Source organism: Lutra lutra, chromosome 17 (genome assembly GCF_902655055.1).
Source record: "Lutra lutra chromosome 17, mLutLut1.2, whole genome shotgun sequence".
Taxonomy (NCBI): Eukaryota; Metazoa; Chordata; class Mammalia; order Carnivora; family Mustelidae; genus Lutra; species Lutra lutra.
In genome coordinates, this window is record NC_062294.1 from 59,611,583 (window position 1) to 59,634,128 (window position 22,546).

Consider the following 22,546-nt stretch of genomic DNA (forward strand, 5'->3'; position numbering starts at 1 on the left):
ACAAGCAAGGGGAGCGGTAGACAGAGGGAGAAGCAGGCTCCCCACTGAGCAGGAGATGGATGTGGGGCTCCATCCCAGGGTCCTGACCCAAAGGCAAACCCTTAACTGACTGAGCCACTAAGGAGACCCTCACTCCAACATCTCACCCAACTCAATGTGATGCAGAAAAACTATTTTTTAAAAAGATTTTATTTTATTTATTTGACACAGAGAGAGAGAGAGAAAGCAAGAGAGGAAACACAAGGGCAGGAGAGGGAGAGGGAGCAGCAGACCCCGCGGAGCAGGGAGCCTGATGTGGGGCTCCATCCCAGGACTCTGGGATCATGACCTGAGCCGAAGGCAGACTAACTGAGCCACCCAGGCGCCCCAGAAAAATAATTATTTGCAGTACAATATCCCTTTTAGAATTTCTTTGGCACATGGAAGGGTTGCTCTGTGTGTGTGAGGGGCTCTTTGTTCAAATATGTGCCTATGTCACAAAAACCCAAGTTGGGTTGCGCATGGCTCCAAATCCAATACTCAACAGACAACAACTGACTAGAACAGTGTATGAGCTTTAATCAGGAGACAGGCCACATGGAGAGAAGGCAGACCACTGTACAAAGGCCAACTCCAAAGTTGTTCTGCCTCACCCAGGAGTTTTTATTTTTTATTTTTTGGGGGGGTTATTTACTTATTTGAGAAAGAGAGAACACAAAGCTGGGGTAGAGGCAGAGGGAGACAGAAAGAAGCAGGATCCCTGCTGATGGGGGACTCTATCTCAGGACCTGGGATCATGACCTGAGTTGAAGGCAGATGCTTCACCGACTGAGCCACCCTGGTGCTCTAGCCAGGGGTTTTTAGAGGAGTTTGGGGCAGTTAACTAGTAAAGGGTCCTTAACACTTCTCAACTACATGCAGACTCCATGATACTACCTATAGATGTCATCACAGTGCTGGGGGGCTGGTTCCTTCCTTAGTGCCTAGAGATTGTGCAAGAGGGTCTGTTCTGCTTTGTGGCATGCACAATGCTCAGCTCTTTCTTTCTTTCTTTTTTTTTTTTTTAAAGATTTTATTTATTTGACAGAGAGAGATCACAAGTGGGCAGAGAGGCAGGCAGAGAGAGAGAGAGAGAGGAGGAAGCAGGCTCCCTGCAGAGCAGAGAGCCCCATGTGGGACTCGATCCCAGGACCCTGAGATCACGACCCGAGCTGAAGGCAGAGGCTTAAGCACTGAGCCACCCAGGTGCCCCTGCTCAGCTCTTTCTATGAGAGAAAACGTGACCTATAGATAAACGAGAAGGTTAATCCATCATGTGGGCTAAGGATGCTTCTTTAACCTTAAGATTACTAGGTTGGCCCAAGGGCCTGAGATGAGTTCACATATACATACTGTTTTCTTCGGACTAAAAGAGGACCTTGGCTGCCCCCATTTGGACTTCAAACTTTCTAGTTGGGTTCTTTCCAGCCTGTCTCTTGACAGACGGAAGACCCTGCTGGCAAGGCATCCCCTGATGGGAACAAAAACTATCCCCTAGAGCTCTAAGGATTGCCCTGAGCCAGCAAGTCCCCACCCATGATTGACTCCAGGAGTGATCTGACTTTCACTGCTTACCTGCATGTACCACCCACCTTTGGTTGATAATTTCCTTATATAAACCCGAAGCTACTTTGGTCACTTTGGAGTCAGTCTTTGAGAGGTGAGTCCAGGGGTCTTCTCTGCACTGGCCTCACTGAGAGAGATTCCTTCCCCGTTTCACCACCACCTCTCCCTCAGCCTTTGGACTTGGTCACGGGGAGAGGCCAAACCTAGTCTGTTTGAGACCCTCAGGGTAGGTGCTCTTGCAACCCCTGTGCCCCGACAGTACAACAAAGTCATAATGAAAGGGACAGGTGGTGCCTGGTGGGGATATATAGACAGGGGGCTCCATGATCAGGTTCACAGAAATCCCAAAAATGTGGAGATGTAAGGAAACCAGAGAAAAGGGAACACTCCAGACCTCCCTGCCCTAGGTGCCTGAGGGGGATGATAGTCTCCTGTGATCCCAGAAAATAACCAGACCCTAAAAAGAAGTAAGCCACTAACGATGTTATCACTAGTCCTTAATCAGTGGTGCTGCCAGTAGAGAAGTCAAAAAGATTTAAGTTCCCTGGTTAGCTTTCTATAAAAGACCAACCCTAAAAGCCCTCAGCGGCAACCCAGTTGGGATCCCTCTCATTCCTGAGAGATTTTTCCGTATTCTTGCTTAATAAACTTCTACTGCTTTACTCACTCTCCCTTTCCGGAGATTCATTCTTCAATTCCATGAGACAAGAGCCTCCCTCTCGGGCTTCTATTATTTGTTGATCAACCTGCTCCTGAGGCTTTTTTCCCTTAAGATAATCATGGACAACCTAATCTGGGGAGTTTAGTCCAGACTTCTACACCCTGGCACCGCCAGGAGGCGCCAGAGTGGTCCTGCTGCCTCCAGAGGAATGGAGGACTCTCCTGCGGACCGGGCTGAGTCCCTGAGGGGCCTGCCGTCAATGGTCCTGGGAAGGCACTGCCTTAAAGATCAGCGGTGGGAACTTAGGCTCCAAAGGAAGTACGGGAACTCAGCCCAGAGGGTCCTTCTAAATCTTCTACCCAGGGTGCTGACCCCCTCCAGGCCTCTCCTCTGCCCCTGAGCCACCCTGCCCTCCTGCCTGGTATGGATGTCCTCAGGAGATCCCACTCGGATCTCCACACTCAACCCCTTTCTCCCTGACTCCCCAAGATGACATCGCGCTCACAGGAGGGTCCGCAGAGGAAAAGGCCTCTGAAGTTCCCATACTAGCACTCGACCTGGGTACACTCTTCCTTGTGAGCCAAGATGTACCTCTCCTGGCTTTCCTTTTTCCTTTCCTTTTCGCTCCCCCTCCCCTCCTCTTTCTTTCTTTCTTTTTTCTTTTCTTTCCCTCCTTCCCTCCCTCCCTCTCTTCCTTCTCTTTCTTTGCTTTCTCTCCCTCCCTTTTGCTCTATCCTCTCTCCCTTCTTTCCTCCCTCCCACCCTTTTACTCCTTCCTTTCCTCCTTTCTTTTAAAAAATAAAACTGCTAGTGGGGCGCCTGGGTGGCTCAGTGGGTTGAGCCTCTGCCTTAGGCTCAGGTCATGATCTCAGGGTCCTAGGATCGAGCCCCGAATCAGGGTCTCTGCTCAGTGGGGAGCCTGCTTCCCCCTCTCTCTCTGTCTGCCTCTCTGCCTATTTGTGATCTCTGTCTGTCAAATAAATAAATAAAATCTTTTTTAAAAATGCTAGTAAGTTAAATGAATTTCTTTTAAGCAATTGGCATTACAGCCCACGCATTAAGGGCAGCCTTAAAGAGATTTACACCGGATGTCTCCCCTTCCTCCACTCTCTTGCATAGCTGGCAAAAGTCAGTGCCAAACTTCTAGAGTCTCAGAATTAGCGCACGTTGGGTGACATGGTCCCCTACTGTAGCCACTTAAGCTCTAGGTGAGAGGAGCTGAGACCGGTCAGAGCCCAGGTGGCAGCTTCAGGTTGAACCACGAAACGACCTTCCTGTGCATCCCCCAGCCTGCAGCTACAAAGGATCTGACACGCAAGCCCTAGGGTGGAAGGGTGAAAGTGGATCAGAACAGGCAGAATGTCAAGGCCGTAGTTCAAACAAAAGGCTGAAGTCACCACCTGGAGGTAACAAGCAAAAGCTGCACCAACACTGACCCCAGATCTATTCTGAGACAGGCCCCAACCCACCTGGCTCCCAGCCCTTCCAGGATAGGGGGAAGCTGGAAATGATGCCAGCACCCACCCCCGCCCCAGGCCCAGGACTCTTCCCCTGAAAAGCTGTCTGGAAACACAGTCCCAGGCTGTGGTGAGATGCACAGAATGTAGACTTCTTGGGGACCAGCAGTCAACTATTACAGAAAGAGAAGGAGGGCGCCTGGGTGGCTCAGTTGTTAAGTGTCTGCCTTTGGCTCAGATCATGATTACAGGGTCTTGGTATTAAGCCCTACAGCCGGATCTCTGCTCAGCAGAGAGCCTGCCTCTCCTTCTCCCTCTGCTGCTCCCCCTGCTTGTGCTGTCAAATAAATAAAATCTTAAAAAAAAAAAAAAAATAAAGAGAAGGAAATGAATCATTTGATTGGTGCACCAGGGTGAGAAGTTCTTTCAGTCTACTGGGTGGGATGGCAGGAAGCAACTCTGAACCAGGTGGGTGTGCCTGGCAACGTTGTCATTACTAGGTTGAGAACCAGCCAGATTGTCAGTCACGGATCAGGCTGTTTAAGGAAGTCCCTCCCCTCTGACCTGTCAGGATTAAAGTCTCCTGCCTATGAGCTCCTGCAGACCTCCAGTCAGCTCCCACCCCCCACAGTGAGCAGTTTTCCACCAAACACCCAAATACAGTTATTCAGCACCTTTTTTTCTGAGAATATCCCACTCTCACAATGGGAGAATTTACACTCTGGAAAGTGGCAAAAACTACAAAGTGGGGATGAAGTTTTGTTTTCCTGAATGGCGGCACTTAAGAAGAAAATGATGACAGAAGTAAGAACGCACCCTAGACTTAAATCCGTACGGTATTTTGGGCCATGACATTGTGGACACAAAAAAATCTGAGGATGGCACAAAACAGACACATACATCAATGGAACAGAATAGAGAGCCCAGAAATGGACTCTCAACTCTAGGTCAAGAAATGGGCAGAGAACAGGAGCAGACATTTCAGCAAAGAAGACATCCAGATGGCCAACAGACACATGAGAAAGTGCTCCACATCACTTGGCATCAGGGAAATACAAATCAAAACCACAATGAGATACCACCTCACACCAGTCAGAATAGCTAAAATTAACAAGTCAGGAAATGACAGATGTTGGCGAGGATGTGGAGAAAGGGGAGCCTCCTACACTGTTGATGGAATGCAAGCTGGTACGGCCACTCTGGAAAACAGCATGGAGGTTCCTCAAAAAGTTGAAAATAGAGCTGCCGTACAACCCAGCAATCACACTACTGGGTGTTTACCCTGAAGATACAAATGTAGTGATCTGAAGGGGCATGTGCACCCAAATGTTTATAGCAGCAATGTCCACAATAGCCAAACTATGGAAAGAGCCTAGATGTCCATCAACAGATGAACAGATAAAGAAGATGTGGTATATATACACAATGACTACTATGCAGCCATCCAAAAAAAACAAAAACAAAAACAAAATCTTGGCATTTGCAACAAAGTGGATGGAACTAGAGTGTATTATGCTGAGTGAAATAAGTCAGTCAGAGAAAGACAATTCCATGTGATCTCCCTGATGTAAGGAATTTGAGAGGCAGGGCGGGGGGGTTGTGGAGGAAAGGGAGAGAAAAAATGAAACAAAATGGGACTGGAGAGGGAGACAAACCCCAAGAGACTCTTAATCTCAGGAAACAAATTGAGGGTTGCTGAGGGGAGGGGGGGATGAGGGGGCTGGGTGATGGACATTGGGGAGGGTATGTGCTATGGTGAGTGCTGTGAATTGTGTAAGCCTGATGATTCACAGACCTGTACTCCTGAAGCAAATAATACATTCTGTTAATAAAAAAAAAAACAACTAAGATTCCATATGAAAAAAAATTTTGAGGAAAAATACTGAATACCCTTCCAGTATTACTCTGACTCCACAGACAAAAATGTCACACCATGTGTGAATGAGGAAGATTCCATCATATACCTTCGTTGCATGCATGTCTTATTTGAAATTGAAAAAGGAACTAGTCATGGGACACCTGGGTGGCTCAGGGGGTTAAGCCTCTGCTTTTGGCTCTGGTCGTGATCTCAGGGTCCTGGGATAGAGTCCCCCATCAGGCTCTCTGCTCAGCAGGGAGCCTGCTTCCTCCTTTCTCTCTCTTTTTGCCTGCCTCTGCCTACTTGTGATCTCTGTCTGTCAAGTAAATAAATAAAATCTTTTTTTTTAAAAAAGATTTTATTTACTTATTTGACACACACAGAGAGAAATCACAAGTCGGCAGAGAGGCAGGCAGAGAGAGAGGGGGAAGCAGGTTCTCTGTTGAGCAGAGAGCCCCATGCAGGACTCGATCTCAGGAATCTGAGATCATGACCTGAGCCACCCAGGTGCCCCGTAAATAAATAAAATCTTAAAAAAAAAAAGAAAAAAAGAAAAGGGTACTAGTCATAACTCACTTCAAAGAAGATGGGCAGGGGTGCCTGGGTGGCTCAGTGGTTAAAGCCTCTGCCTTCGGCTCAGGTCATGATCTCAGGGTCCTGGGATCGAGTCCCACTTCGGGCTCTCTGCTCAGCAGGGAGCCTGCCTCCTCCTCCTCTCTCTGCCTGCCTCTCTGCCTACTTGTGATCTGTCTGTCAAATAAATTTTAAAAAAATCTTAAAAAAAAAGAAAATGGGCAAATGATAAGAACAGAAATTGTATGACAGAAGACATACAGGTGGTAAATAAACACATGAAAAAAAATGCTGAAAGGCAGAAATCCCTAGGAACTGCAGTTACAACACAGCACCGCACACGTGTTAAAAGGGCTGACATGAAAGACTGATGTGAGTACGTACTGTCAGGGACAGAAGAAACTGCACCTCTCACATATGCGGGGTGGGAATGCGACGGTGAACAGTTTAGATTCCATTTTGGCCCTTGGCCCTTTCAGGGAATTGTTAACACTCACCTACCTGTGACTTAGCCAATGCACATTGAGTTTTGACAGAAGAGAAATGAAACCTCTATCCGCGTAAGGAACGATAATGAAAATATATAGAGGGATTCGTTTGTGTAAGTGAAACACTGGAAGTAACCCAAGTGCTCCCAACAGATGAAGAGATCGATAGTGTATATATCCAGAAAAGAAAACAGTACTGTTGACTGAAAGGGACACATATGTAAAATGACCTCAGAGCCAAATAACCAAAGTAAAAAGGTGAGAGGGTGTCTGGGTGGTTCAGTCAGTTAAGCCTCTGCTTTCAGCTCAGATTGTGAGCTCAGGGTCCTGGGATAAAGGCCTGCATCAGGCTCCCTACTGGTGAGCCTGCTTCTCCCTCTGCCCCTCCCCCAGCTCATGCTAACAAGCAAAAAAAAATTTTTTTTTAAAGATTTTATTTATTTATTTGACAGACAGAGATCACAAGTAGGTATAGAGGCAGGCAGAGAGAGAGAGGAGGAAGCAGGCTCCCTGCTGAGCAGAGAGCCCAATGTGGGGCTTGATCCCAGGATCCTGAGATCATGACCTGAGCCAAAGGCAGAGGCTTAACCCACTGAGCCACCCAAGCACCCTAACAAGCAAAATCTTAAAAGGATGGAAATCCAGCTTGAGGAGGAATGGTTTATTTATCTATTTTTAAGATTTTATTTATCCATTGTCAGAGAAACAGAGAGAGCGCAAGCAAAGCAAGGGGAGCTGCAGACAGAAAGAGGGTCCCCGCTGAGCAAGAAGCCCAATGCAGAGCTTGATCTCAGGACCCTGGGATCATGACCTAAACCCAAGGCAGATGCTTAACCCACTGAGCCACCCACGCAACCCAAGGAATGGTTTATCGAAGGCCTTGGGGACAGAAGCAAGACTGGGGCAACCTTAGCAGAAGTAGGACTCCACACCACCTCCACCAGTAAGACTTGCTTTTATAACCCTGGAGGCTGGGGTGTATGTGAGAGACAACCAGGGAGGAAGATGATTCAGAACACATGTCTGCCATAGCTATACAGGACACTAAGAAAAATGCTGCCTAAGCGGGGTCACAAAGTTACACCCCTGGACTCTGAAATCTCCCGTTTTTGTCATTTTCTGGCCTAAACCACAGTGGCCTTGACATGTAAGCCACCACAGAGGACAAAAGAATTCAGAGACCTTTGGATTATTTTGACAACGTGTATCTGAAAGTGGAGAATTTCTGTGCACACTGATCCTTCCCAGCCAGTCATTGCAACATCTGAGGGCACACTTTTTTAAGAGATACACATCACTTAGGTGGCTGATGTCTCCTCTACTCCCTAGTTACCCAATCATCTAGATTACCAATTACAGTCCCCCTGCCCCTGTGGAGTTCCAAGTGGAAACTGCAAAGCTGGTCACAAGGCTCCTGTGAAGGATGTGGGTAGAGATTCCACTCAACAGTGCCCGGCAGCCTGGCCTATCAGCTGTGGACAAGCAAAATATTCTTGTTTCCACAAGCACTGGAGAAGGTCTCAAGTGCTCCCTCTTCACGGTGACCTCTGGGCACACAAAGCTTCCTGGCACCCAGACCACAAAACCCAGATGTGGATCCTAGGAGGCTGTATTAGCTAGAACTGATGTAACACACCACCACACTCTGGGTGACCAGACAACAGAAATTTATTTCACCCCAATCTGGAGTCTTGAAATTGAACATAAGGTGTCAGCCGGGTTAGTTTCTTCTGAGGCCTCTCTCCTTGGCTTGCAGATGGGAATGCCATCTTCACAGTCACCCGGGTGTGCTTGTACCCTCATCTCCTCTTCTTACGACACCAGCCATACCGCATGAGTCCATCCTAATAACCCACTTCAACTTCATGATGTCTTTGAAGACGCTATGTCTAACTATTGTCACATCGTGAGGTTGGGGGGGGTTATAACTTCAAAATGCGAATTGTGAGCGCACATTCAGCCCATCAGATAGGTTTTAGAGTTAATGCAAATTAAGGCCGGGGCTGGAGAATAGTAATGTTGTATGCAGGTAGGTAGTATCCATTCTGGGACACAATTAACATGGAATGCAATGAAATCTGTTCACTCCTACATGTGGGGAGCCCAATTCTGATTTCAAACCACTCCTTAGAGTGAACACAACACCTAAGATTACAGGTAACTAAATAAGACATATTAATGCATAAACATTTCCTCTGGAAATGCAGATTGGAAATTGATTGGAAATGCAATTGAAATTGCAGCTTGGAAGCTGCAAAGATTTATCAGAAGCATTAAAAGACCAACAAGTCCCTACGAGATTTAGTCTTCCTGTGCAACTAACTGCCCAAAACATAGATCAGGTACTGATGGTCAACACTGGGTTACATGCATGACCAAAATTAGAAGGAAATGAAGAGACCCAATTACCTGTAATTTCCATCAGCAAATGACAAAGGACGGCAGCACTGTTAAGCATGTTGGGTGGTGACTGATCTATACATTATTGGGACCATCCAGGTGGCAGAGATGAAATGACTTCTGCCATGCAATCTGGCAGTGACTTCTAGCATTAACTTCAGACACATCAGAACGCAATATACACCTTCTGAATTTTTTGCCAAAAGGCTGAACTTATGCAAAGTCACTCCACTGTAGATTCAGGTGAACAAAGTTCAATTTAGGAAGGTGGCTTCCTCAAAAAGGTTCTTCTCCAGAGTAAATATTCTAAAGAAGGAAATGTTACCTTTTATGCTATTTTTAACTCTTTCTGCAGTGTGAAATCTCAAGTGTGGAATAAATACAGATAACCGGCTAAAGGAATTGTGTCATTCACCTACTCATGAAGCCTTGCTCCAGGGCTAATTCAGATTTTCATGAAACGTTATCTTTGAATTATCTCCCAAGACATCACATGCTAAACCTACTGCATTAGAGGATAGGGGTTGAACATACCAGTTTTTGTGAACATAAACATTCAGTTCATAATATTGCCCATAAGGACTCTATTTCTTGTGTACTTCCTCGGGTTGAAGGAGACTAAAGATTTAACAAAAAGATTCCCCACAACATCAGCACCCCTAAGGCCTGTTGCTACTGTGAACTCTGTGATGATCACTAAGAGCACCCTGACTCATAAAAGATTTCCCACATTCGCTGCAAGCAAAAGACTTTTCTCCTATATGAATTCTCTGGTGTTTTATGAATGTCGACTTACACTTCCAAGATTTCCCACATTCACTACACTTATAAGGCTTTTCACCCGAGTGAACCCTTATGTGTACATTGAGGCTATTTCTTCTGACAAAGGACTTGCCACATTCACTGCACTCATAAGGCCTTTCCCGAGAGTGAACTCTCTGGTGAGAACGGAGGACAGAACGAGCAGTGAAAGACTTCCCACACTGACTGCATTCATAAGGCCTTTCTCCAGTGTGAAGTCTCTGGTGATCACGGAGGACAGAACTAGAGGTAAAAGATTTCCCACATTCATTACAATCATAGGGACTTATTCCAAGGTGACTCTGACGATGATACCGGAGGGCACAGCTATGACTAAAAGATTTCCCACATTCACTGCACAGATAAGGTTTTTCTCCTGTGTGAATTCTCTGGTGTTGAATGAACGTTGATTTATAGTTCAAAGATTTCCCACATTCATTACATGTATAGGGTCTTTCACCTGAGTGAACCTTGATGTGAACATTGAGGCTATTTCTGTGGAGAAAGAACTTGCCACACTCATGGCACTCATAAGGCCTTTCTCCAGTGTGCACTCTTTGGTGAGAACGGAGGGCAGAACTAGAGGTAAAAGATTTTCCACATTCACTGCACTCATAAGGCCTTTCTCCTGTGTGTATTCTCTGGTGAGAACGAAGGACAGAAGTAGCTGAAAAAGATTTCCCACATTCACTGCACTCATAAGGCCTTTCTCCTGTGTGAATTCTCTGGTGTTGAATAAATGTTGACTTACACTTCAATGATTTCCCACATTGATTACACTTATAAGGCTTTTCACCTGAGTGAACTTTTAGGTGCACGCTCAGGCTATTTCTTCGGACAAAGGTCTTGCCACATTCAGTGCACTTATAAGGTCTTTCTCCAGTGTGGACTCTGTGGTGATAATGAAGGGCAGAACTTGTGGTAAAAGTTTTCCCACATTCACTGCACTCATAAGGCCTTTCTCCAGTATGAAGTCTCTGGTGATCATGGAGGACAGAACTAGTGGAAAAAGTTTTCCCACAGTCACTGCATTCATAAGGCCTTTCTCCAGTGTGAACTCTCTGGTGAGAATGAAGCACAGAACTAGTGATGAAAGATTTCCCGCATTCACTGCAAGTATAAGGCCTCTCTCCTGTGTGAATTCTCTGGTGTTTAATCAATGATGACTTACACTTCAAAGATTTCCCACATTCATTACACTTATAAGGCCTTTCACCTGAGTGAACCTTTTTGTGTACTTTGAGGATATTTCTTCGGACAAAGGACTTGCCACATTCTGTGCACTGATAAGGTCTCTCTCCTGTGTGAATTCTCTGATGATACCGTAGGTCAGTCCTAGAGATAAAAGATTTCCCACATTCACTGCACTCATAAGGCCTTTCTCCTGTGTGAATTCTCTGGTGTTTAATGAAGGTTGACTTAAACTTAAATGATTTCCCACATTCATTACAACTGTAAGGTCTTTCCCCTGAATGAACCTTTATGTGTACATTCAGAGTATTTCTTCGTAGAAAGGACTTGCCACATTCACTGCACTCATAAGGCCTTTCTCCTGTGTGAATTCTCTGGTGTTTAATGAATGCTGACTTACACTTCAACGATTTCCCACATTCATTACATTTGAAAGGCCTTTCACCTGAATGAACCTTTATGTGTACACTGAGGCTATTTCTTTGGAGAAAGGACTGGCCACGTTCACCGCACACATAAGGCCTTTCTCCAATGTGAAGTCTCTGGTGGTAATGGAGGACTGAACTACTGGTAAAACATTTCCCACAATGACTGCACTCATACTGTCTTTCCCCCGTGTGAGATCTCTGATGATATGAGAGAGCAGACATAGATGGAAAAGATTTTGCACAGCAACGACACTTATATAACCGTTCTCCAGACTGAACCCTATGACTAATCGACAATGAGCTCCCACTAAGGGATTCTGCACACTCGCTACAAACATAACTCTTTCCTCCACTGTGCCAACTCTGGATATGAAGGGGGACAGATTTGCCACCTAAGGATTTCCCACATTTGCTGCACATGTACTGCCTGGACCCACCCTGAGTCTTCCCATGTTCATTCAGGGTTGGTCGTTGCCCAAGGGATTTTCCACATGGACCAAACTCATGATGTCGTGCTCCAGTATGGTATCTCTGGTGTATGGCAAATAAGGATTTGTACCTGAATGTTTTCCCACATTCACTGCACACAAAGGACTCTCTACCAAGGTGGACACCCTGGTCCCGAGTATCCGTGTGTTTGGGACCAAAGGCGTTCTTGCATCCGCCCCAAGTGCCATGACTGCTTCCGCGTCGTAATGTTGTCCTACACTGGGGGATTCTGTGTGGTTTCTCCCCAGTACGAGTGGCCTCTTGCCCCAGATGCCCCGAGCCAGACAGCAAGTCATTCTGCATCTCTCCACAGGTAAAGGGCTTTCCCGAACCACCGGATCCCCAGCTCTTGACAGCAGAGGCCCTGTCCACACGGCTTCTGAATGGTTTTGCTCCCGCGGGCTGCTCCTGCTGCTGCTCCAACTTCACACTGAAAGAAAATCGTTTCCCGCAGGCCCCACACCTCAACCGTTTCTGGCCGTTTTCTTTCCCCTGGAGCTCAGCCAAGTGGAAAATGTCTCTCAAGACGGGACCACACATCTCACAGGGGTGGGTCTTCCGGGAAGACAGAGCGGCCCTGGGCGTCCTGGTCTGGGACACGCCTACAGAAGCGCTCTGTGCAAAGGGGGCCTCCTCATCCTCTGCTCCACAGCAGCAACCTGAAGGCAGAGAAGTGTTGGTGAAACACGTGCTGGCTGTAGCGCGGGGTGAACCCATCACACACGCACCCAACTCACCTAAGTACAGCATGCTTTTCCAGACAAAGGAGACAGAATTCATTTGAAAGAGAGGTCGCTGTGCACGACTGGGCACAACCAGTCAGAGTACTAGGGAGAGCACACTAGAAGGACAGAAAACTAGGGTACGACACAAGGAAGACAGCCAGAGCCTACAGCTTATTATTTGCCCAAAGGTTTGTGTAGGTCCATTTCTGCTACTGAGATTTGGCTGAGTAGAGGCTACAGGAATATCCCACCCCAAGACATTTACTTGTGGTCAAGGACAGTTGAGGGCATGTGAATATGTCATGGTAAAACTTTCAGGGGTGAATGCTGAACCATACGGAAATAGCAGTGAGAGATACGGGTGGCATGTGGAGGCCCGAGAAGCATTAATTACCCCTATACTGGACATCATGGAAGTACCACAGGGTAGAATTCAGAAGTCCACAAACTGTCAACAGTAAGGAAGGAAAGACAGAAATGGGGTGTGGCCATCTGCGGAGACACCGTGGTCAGGTTGAAGAAACTGAAGAAACTCAGTATGATCTGAACACAGCGCTGGTATCACACCTTTCCCAGCTGCCATCCACCAGAACCAGGTTCCCTATGAGCCCACCTGGTCATGCCTGGAGCATGTCCATGCTATGACACACAACGGACTCTTCCCTGGAAGCCTTCCTGAGCAACCAAAGGGTACCAGAAGCATACCAATACTGTAGGAAAACGGGCCAAGGGGACTGCCAGCACTGTCCCAGAGCTACTCAGGACACAACAGAGAAAAACATCCTATGTGACTGATGGCGGCAGGATGGCAGCAGGATGGCGGGAAAGCAGAAATCATCCCTCGCCTCAACAAAAAATCAGTTCAACAGCTGTCTATGAGTGGCCTTAGCCTGAAGTGCCCAAGAGCCCATTAACACTGACTAGAACACAGGAGACCATCAAAGGGTGCACAAGCACACAGAAAGACGGCTGGAGACTGTATTAGCACAGATATGTGTGATGCGTGAGAAATGAGGCCAGGGCTGGCTCCATCCGCCCCGGGGTGGGTGCGACTGCGGCCCCTGATCGACACAGCCTCCAGCTTCCTGCTCCACAGGGGACACCGGAACACTGGCCAGCGAGTTAACCCATGTCTGAAGCCAAAGCAATTTGAGAAAGAAGATCAAGCTGAAGGCAGCACACTTGTGGTTTCAAACTATACTACAAAGCCATTGTTTTCACAACACTAGGGCACGGGCATCCAAACAGACCAGTGGAACGGAATGAAGAGCCCAGAAGTAAAGCAACACGTCTACAGATGACTAATCTTTGACAATGAGGCCAAGAATCAACCCTGGGGAACAATAACCTCTTTCATACTACTGTGATATCTGACTGTCCAAATGAAAACACAAGGATCCTGGGTCTCCTGCTTGCAGCACTCAAGGAAATGAACTTCAAATTGATTAAGGACCTACACATAGGATCTCAAACCCTAAAATTCACAGGAAAAAAACATAGGGAAAAGCCCCCGTAACCTTATTCCTGACAATGCTTTTTTGAGTAGGACATCTGAAGCACACACAACAAAAGCAAGCACTCACAAATACCACTACACCAAATTGAAAAGTGCAACTTTTCAGGGGCACCAGAGCCAATGAAACACACCAGAGAGGGAAAAGGATGTACAAGTGACTAACACGTGCTCACAATCACCAATCATCAGGGAAACGAAAACCAAAACCACAAGATATCACCTCCTACCTGTTACAATGGCTATTACCAAAAAAGACAAGAGGTAACACCCTGGTCAGGATGTGCAGAAAAAGCAACACTGGAATACCGCTGCTGGGAATGTGTACAGGGAAGTCTGTATGGAAAATACTAGGGACACCCAACAAAAACTGAAAATACAACTACCACACAGTCGACCACTGCCATTTCTAGGTATGTATTCCAAGGACACAGAATCTGTATCTCCACAACCTCCCCGAACAGGAACATCCACTGCAGTACTATGCACAAAGCCAACGTATGGAAACATTACTGTGTGTCAGTGTTTATACTGACAAATCGGGGGCAACCTCCCAACTCAGTCCATAGAGTACACAACTCTTGATCTCAGGTGGTGAGTTTAAGCCCCACAGTGGGCATGGAGTCTATCTTTAAAAAAAAAGAATAAAAAAATAAATTGTTTCTAGATAGAGAAATAAATAACGTGACAAAAAACACTTAGTACACCCATGTGCAGGAATAGTCAGCCATAAAACTGCAGGCAACCCTGCCACTTGCCACAAACAGATGAATCTGAAAAACACCACACTAAGTCAAATAAGCCACACAGCAAAACACAAACCCTGTATGTGGATACAGGGTACAAACCCACTTATGTGGATATTTATTTTTTTTTTAAGATTATTTATTTATTTATTTGACAGACAGAGATCACAAGTAGGCAGAGAGGCAGGCAGAGAGAGAGAGAGGAGGATGCAGGCTTCCCTCCAAGCAATGAGCCCGATGTCGAGCTCAGCCCCAGGACCCCGGATTCATGACCTGAGCTGAAGGCAGAGCCTTTAGCCCACTGAGCCACCCAGGCGCCCCTATGTGGATATTTATTAAGAAAAGAAAAAAGTCAAACTCAAAGAAACAGAAAGTAGAATGCCACAAGCTAAAGCCTGAGGGAAATGGGGAGATGTTGGTAAGGATACGACTAACATTCACAAGATAACTTCTGAGGCTCTATCATACAGCACATTGACTACAGTTGCCAATATTCTACGGAACACTTGAAATTTGCTATTCGAGGAGATATTAAGCTTTAGAACCACCAACAACAGAAAATGTAATTGTGTCAAGTGATCCTGTACTGATCAGGTTCATTTTGTTAGTAATTTCATAATGTAAGGGCACCTCGATGTCTGGGTCTAGAGATCAAGGCCTGCCTCAGGATCCCTGCTCAGCACAGTCACCACGTGTTTCTCTCTCTGCCCCTCTCCTGGCTCTCTCTCTTCTCTCTGTCTCCCTCTCTATCTCTCTCTCTCTGTCTCTCTCTCTCTCTCACACACACACACTCTGTCTCTCTCTCAAATAAATAAATCTGAAAAATCCGTAATGTATATCAAATCATTATGTAATATAATTTCAATAATACAATTTTATTTGTCAATCATAAGTCACAAGAATGAATGGAGGGTGACAGGTAAAAAAGCAATGTAAACACCACAAAAAGAACCATACAGGGCAGTCTGGAGAAGTAGCCCGTGGTTCACATAGTCACTAAACATGCCCATGCCTCCAATTTCAGGCACAGGCAGGCAAGTGGAAATGTCACCCCAAGGAAGGGTTCAAAACCCAGGCCAGAGAAATGGCACCGATCTGAACAAGACCCAGCCAGGGAGAGGGCAAACAAGGTGCATTCCATCAGCCTCAATGCAGGACCACTGACCTGCGATCTTAGCCGATCAGGGCTCAGCGCAGCAGGTACGGGAGCTGCGGGTGGACAGAAGGGCACACCAACAACTCAGGGCCAGCAACAAAAGCAACTGCCCAGAAAGCTGGGGAAGCACGCAGTGAACACAGTCCACACTAGAGAAGGACAAACCCTCCCCAGGAGAATGGAGGAGGGGAGTCCACAGGATACAGAGTCCAGGGCAGGTCAAGGGGACGCTGAGGGCCTTACCCAGTGACGATACAAGTGCAAAGTTCTCCAGCATCACATGGTGGTACAGCCGTCTCTGAGCCTCATCAAGAAGCCTCCACTCCTTCCAGGGGAAGTACACGGCCACGTCCTCAAAGGTCACACCACACTACCATGAAAGGAAAACATGGAACCTAAGCATTCTCTCTCTGAGAACCCACCAGCCAACCCACACACCCACCCGTCTCCTGCCAGCCCAGTTCCCCTCCTCAGATAAACACCAGGTCCTGGTGCCTCTAATGCTGCTCTCCTCTCACTTTCCCACCAATCACTGTTCAGTGCTCAGCAATAACACGCAAGGGACACATGGAAGCTATCTAAGCTCCGGGTTTGGCCTGCAAGTCCCATCCTCCTGCCAGGATATTCCCATGGAGTCTCCCAGGGTGTGCCCTCAAGACAGCCAATTACAGGCCCTGCTCTGCCAGGAAGTCTTCAATACCAGGCCCTGAGGCCCTTAGCTCACACTTCTTCTCCAGGTCTACATGATTCTGTAGATTGTACCTCTCTCATGTCTTCAGACCCCACACACGAAAGCCCACACCTTCCAAAGGATTCTCCCTTGACTCACACTTGTCCTTGTCACTTGACAACCAAAGGATGTGTGACAAACTCAAACAGGTTTCGCTACCACCCCAATACGCCCATGGATCCCAACTGAGGGAAAGCCTCAAATGCTGCTGAGAAGCCTCCTCACCTGCCTCTAATCCTCACTGCAGTACGACACTCACAATCACTGTCAACCTAGGATCCTCCTACACCGTCTTCTACTCCCCTACTACCCATGCTGGCCCTCCACAGTTGGGAACCAAACATCCACTATTGGACCTTTCTGAAAACCCCAGCCCTAAGGACCTCTCTGCCAGGCACAGAAAAGCAAAAATGACATTTGCCCCAGATCTTTTCTGGCACGAAGACTCTGAAACACTCCGGATGCCATAAAAGCTGACCACAAAATTCTGGTGAAGTCCTAGAACACTGAAGAGAGAGCAGCTCCAGCCTCTCAAATACTCGCAGGACTGGCCGCCTGGGTGGCTAACTGGGTTCAGCATCTAACTCTTCATCTCAACACAGATCTCCATCTCATAGTCCTGAGTTCAAGACTCGTGTGGGGCTCCCCACACTGGGAATGGAGCCTACTTAAACAAACAAACAAACAAACAACCCCCATGTCCTCAGCTATCACTTGTCCCATCATCCCACGGAAGGCTTGTCCATGTATCTGCCAGATCACTGCCTCTCTCCTTCACCTGTGTTCACAATGCCCAGCAACCCCGACCACGTGTTGAGCAGGAAAACCACTCTTCAGCACACTTTACTAGGTCCCTCTGACCTACTAGGAGCATTGCCATGACACTCTGCATTCTCTTCCCAAAGGTGATCCAAGTCTCCACCCTGGTCCACGCAGCAGCCATCACTTTTCAAACTCTCCACCATGAATCTTTCCCCCAGTTTCCCAAAATTTCCTGTCCAGCTGCCCACTTGATGCCATCGCTTACCATTTTCTGAAACACCTAAGTCGCCTAACACTGTGGAAACACGTTCGGACACCCCCCAAAGATAAGCAACTTACTGTTAACTTCCATCAGGTTGATGGGACTTTCCCTCCCTTCAGCTGCTAGAACTATGAATATTAATGAGGGGAAACCTCCCTAAATTGGGGTCGCGAGGTTGCACTGGGGGCAGCTCTCAGACACTACCACAGTGGGTGCTATCAGCTGCGGGCCCAACAGAAAGCGATGGACTTGAACTTGTTTGGAGATACTACTTCATTACAACCCCCCCCCCCCCCCCCCCCGAAAGACAGCCTTTTCATGATCGTCCCACCCAAGAGCTCAGCCAATGAGAAGCCACTATACTTCGACCTTCTAGTTTAGTCCAGTGGACCTGAGAGTACATAACAGTTTTAGTTCCTTTCCTTAAGTGGGGGGGGGGGGGGGGGGGGGGGGGGGAAGAAGACCTCTCTCTTCTCCACACTGGCTACTGCTTTGACTCGGATTCTTCGGTCCCAATCGCTGTTCCCTGTCGCTCCCACAGAAACAACATCTCTGCGCGTAAAGTGTCTGCAGTTTTCTCTTCAAGCGTCACCGACCAAAAGCCCCGGGGTTCCCCTCACTCCCCCCGTTCTCCTCTCCCCTACGACACCCACAATTCGCCTCAGCCCTTCTCCGAGGTTCTCCAACATCCAGGGCGGACACGGTGACGGTCGCGGCCACTAACAGCGACCACCGCGAGTCCCTCCTGCTGCGCGCCCTGCCTGCGCGCTCATCCCCGGCGGCGGCGCTTCTCCGCGGCCCGAGAAAGCCCCCTGACACCCGGGTTAGACCACCTCCCCTCACCGCCAGCAGACACGGCCTCGGCAGGCAGCGACGGCGCCGGCCTCACCCGCCGCGCCGCACCCTGCTCCTGACAACCAATGCAGCCGCGCCGTCCCCCGTTGGTGGCGCGGTCCCCCTGCAGCCCCCGCCCCGGCGGCCCCTCAGCCGGGACCCCGCGCCCGCACGCAGCCGGCCGGCGCTCCCACACGGGCCCCCGCCCACCGGCGCCTCCTTGTCCCTGTCCCGGATACCGGGGCCTGGGCCGCAGGGCCGCGAGCAGGCGCCCCGCGCTCGGGCCTTCGGGGTGTGGGTGGGGGGCGGCGGGGAAGGCCCGGGGACGAGCATTTACCTCAGCCGAGTCCCTGGGCTGGGCTGCCGCCATCGGACTCTGTGGGCGAAGCGGAGCCTGGATCTGAGGGAGGGGAGCGGACACCCGTGCCATTAGTATTTGTCTAGGGCCCGGTACGCGGCAGCTCGAGAGATGTCACAGAGCCTCGGGCCCCCAGTCTGTCTTGGAGGGAAGAGCCTCCCGTCATGTCTTCTTCACTAATCACCCTTCAAAAAGTGCGTTTCCAAAAAAAAAAAAAAAAAAAAAAAAAAAAAAAAAAAAAAAATTAAAAAAAAAAAAAAAAAAAAAAGTGCGTTTCCGAACCTTCCGCAGTAAACAAACGGAAAAAGAGGCCGAACATCGCAATTGGCCGGAAGTCCCGCCCTAGCGGAAGCGCACGCCTAGAAATGCCTCGTCCTCTTCTCTCATTGGCCCCTTCCTCTGTCGTCAGGGCCGAGCGTCTTCCGGATGTTTAGGCTCCCAGAACTTGGGAGGTCTCAGAAAAGGGATTTTCTTTTTTTTTTTTAAAGATTTTATTTATTTATTTGACAGACAGAGATCACAAGTGGGCAGAGAGGCAGGCAGAGAGAGAGAGAGGAAGGGAAGCAGGCTCCCTGCTGAGCAGAGAGCCCGACGCGGGGCTCGATCCCAGGACCCTGGGATCATGACCTGAGCCGAAGGCAGAGGCTTTAACCCACTGAGCCACCCAGGCGCCCCAGAAAAGGGATTTTCTACCCTGGAGTCCGCGCTTAGGTCAGGTCTCACCTTGAGGGCTTCCGGAAAGTGCTGCCCCTCCCCAGAGGCACCGGACCGCATTTGGTCCTTGTTTAAGGCGGAGAAGACTCCAGGAAGGCCAATCTTCTTCCAAAGGAGAAAAACGTTACGTTAGATACTCCCGAATTCCGTGGCTGAGGTAAATGACAAATCATCCCTTGAGGCGCCTCTGAAAGAAATGAGTCTCTACCTGTAAAGTTGTTGTTGCTCTTTCATGCTTGCGTCCGTCAGCGCGTTAGAGTCAGTTCATAGTTCGTTAGGAACTTAGAAACCTTCCTGTTAAATCATAAAACTTCAACCCGGTGCATTCTGAGGGGCTTTCGGCGCTATTCCTGGATTTGTGGGTTGGGCAGCACCCCGTCCAGCACGCAGAGGGTAGCTCCAAAGCGCTACAGAAAGAAAAGGTTTTTATTTTTTATTATTTATTTATTTTTTTAAGATTTATTTATTTGACAGACAGAGATCACAAGTAGGCAGAGAGGCAGGCAGAGAGAGAGAGGAAGGGAAGCAGGCTCCCCACTGAGCAGGGAGCCCGATGCGGGACTCCCAGGACCCTGGGATCATGACCTGAGCCGAAGGCAGCGGCTTTAACCCACTGAGCCACCCAGGCGCCCCAGAAAAGGTTTTTAAAGGTAGGACAAGAACATCATAAATGGAAAAAAGGTTAATGCCAGATGAGGTCACCTTACTGTGGGGACAAAAGATTCTTTAGGAGAAGCCATCCTTTATCTTTGGGGGATGGAGGGTCCATCCATGTAGATTACCTTTTTGGTGCTGACCGGTATATTCCTGACTGAGCAGTGGAAACGGAATTTCTGGGGAAGTCAAAAGTGCAGTGAACTTCGGCATTATGCCCTGGTTTGGTGACATGGCCTAGCAGAAGTGACTCCATTTGGCGCCTGTGGTTTCCTTTCTACGTCCCATACAGGTGCATGACAGGGAAGAAGGACAAGGGATGGTAGGCCGCCCCGAATGATGTGGTCAGTGACTGCTCAGCCTCTGGTTCCACACTAAGCCTCTCTTACCTGTATCGCAATTGCGTCCCATCTATGAAGGAACACTTTTACCCGTATATTTCTTCCTCCATAGTCTCAGATACACCCACAGTTCCTTTTAGGAGTCTGACATCATCCCAATCATAGTGCAACTTGACCAATGTGTTTTTGGTACCAAACACATGTTGCCATTTTCAGTTGGAGCCAGTGTGCAAGGGGAGAATCTGAGCCCGAAATGAAGGGTTGTCTGAACCCAATGATCTCACCTTCTTGCCGGGAAGTGACTCTTCTTTCTTCAGGCACTGGTAGCAGTGTCGCTTAACAATTGAAGTTATCTCAGAAAACAGTGGTGAAATGCACATTTTGGAAAGCAGTTTCTAACCTTTATCAAGTTGTTTAAAGACAGTGGTAGAAATAGCTACGGGGAAACGTCCCTACATCTCATCTCCCTACACATGATTAAAGTCTTAAAAAACCGCTATGATCTCAGAGAACTTTTAGAGAAGGCTCTAAGAAGTCTGAGAAAAGACGGAATAAAATTGAGCACGTGACTCTGCTAGACCAATATGCTTATTCATTGTGAGGGCTTCTATCTCCACAATGTATCTTTTTCATTCCTGAAAACATTGAGCAATGCTACTGTCATCTTTAAAAATAAATAGCCACTTATTTTACTAGCAAACAGGATTCTATTCAGGAATTAACAGGAATTTTAACTGGGGATAGGCACAGTAGGGCAAACCACAGGAAAGTCTGAAGAAACAGAAGGAAAGTCTGCTTTTATTAGGTTTTAGGAGACTGGGGAGGTTTGCTTTCAATTAAAGTTCATTGAAGGGGTACCTAGGTGGCTCAGTGGGTTAAAGCCTCTGCTATCAGCTCAGGTCATGATCCCAGGGTCCTGGGATCGAGCCCCGCATCAGGCTCTCTGCTGGGCAGGGAGCGCCCTGCCTGCCTCTCTGCCTACTTGTGATCTCTGTCTGTGAAATAAATAAATAAAATCCTTAAGGAAAATAGTTTCATTGAAGACCAAGAGTTTCCAGTTGTGACAGTTTTCCATTGGGTCTGTGCCCTGGTTATGGTGTAGTTGCTGGGGCAAGGGGCATTCATTCTTCTTTTTGTTAAAAGCAGGAGATTAAATTACTACTGTGAAAGTTCCCTCCCTTGTCAGGATAAAAATAATCTTCCTTTTTCCTGCTAATTAACCATTCCTGCCTCTGTGAAAGTTTCATTTTACTTTATTTATTTTTATTTTATTTTTTTTAAACTAAATTCAATTAATTGACATGTAATGTATTGTTAGTTTCAGAGTTAGAGTTCAGTGATTTATCAGTTTTTTATAATAACCAGTGCTTATTATATCACGTGCTCTCCTTAATGTCCATCACCCAGTTGCCCCATCCCCACCAGGACACCTTCATTTTATTTTATTTATTTATTTTTTTAAAGATTTTATTTATTTATTTGACAGACAGAAATCACAAGTAGGCAGAGAGGCAGGCAGAGAGAGAGAGGAGGAAGCAGGCTCCCCGCCGAGCAGAGAGCCCGATGCGGGGCTCGATCCCAAGACTCCGGGATCATGACCCGAGCCGAAGGCAGAGGCTTCAACCCACTGAGCCACCCAGGCGCCCCTAGGACACCTTCATTTTTTTTTTTAAGATTTTATTTATTTATTTGACAGGCAGAGATCACAAGTAGGCAGAGAGGCAGGCAGAGAGAGAGGAAGGGAAGCAGGCTCTCCACTGAACAGAGAGCCCGACGCGGGGCTCGATCCCAGGACCCTGGGATCATGACCTGAGCTGAAGG

At 47.8% G+C, this 22,546-nt stretch overlaps 1 protein-coding gene across 1 annotated transcript in view; it reads right to left on the reverse strand.

Annotated features, from left to right (window-relative positions):
* LOC125088614 (zinc finger protein 211-like) overlaps positions 1–19,217 on the reverse strand; it is a 32,007-nt gene extending 12,790 nt beyond the window's left edge. The window contains exon 1 of the mRNA XM_047709809.1: positions 18,996–19,217. Within this exon, the coding sequence (XP_047565765.1) occupies positions 18,996–19,088 (93 nt within the window). The 5' untranslated portion in view covers positions 19,089–19,217. The remainder of the gene's footprint in view (positions 1–18,995) is intronic.
* Positions 19,218–22,546: the final 3,329 nt, after the last annotated feature.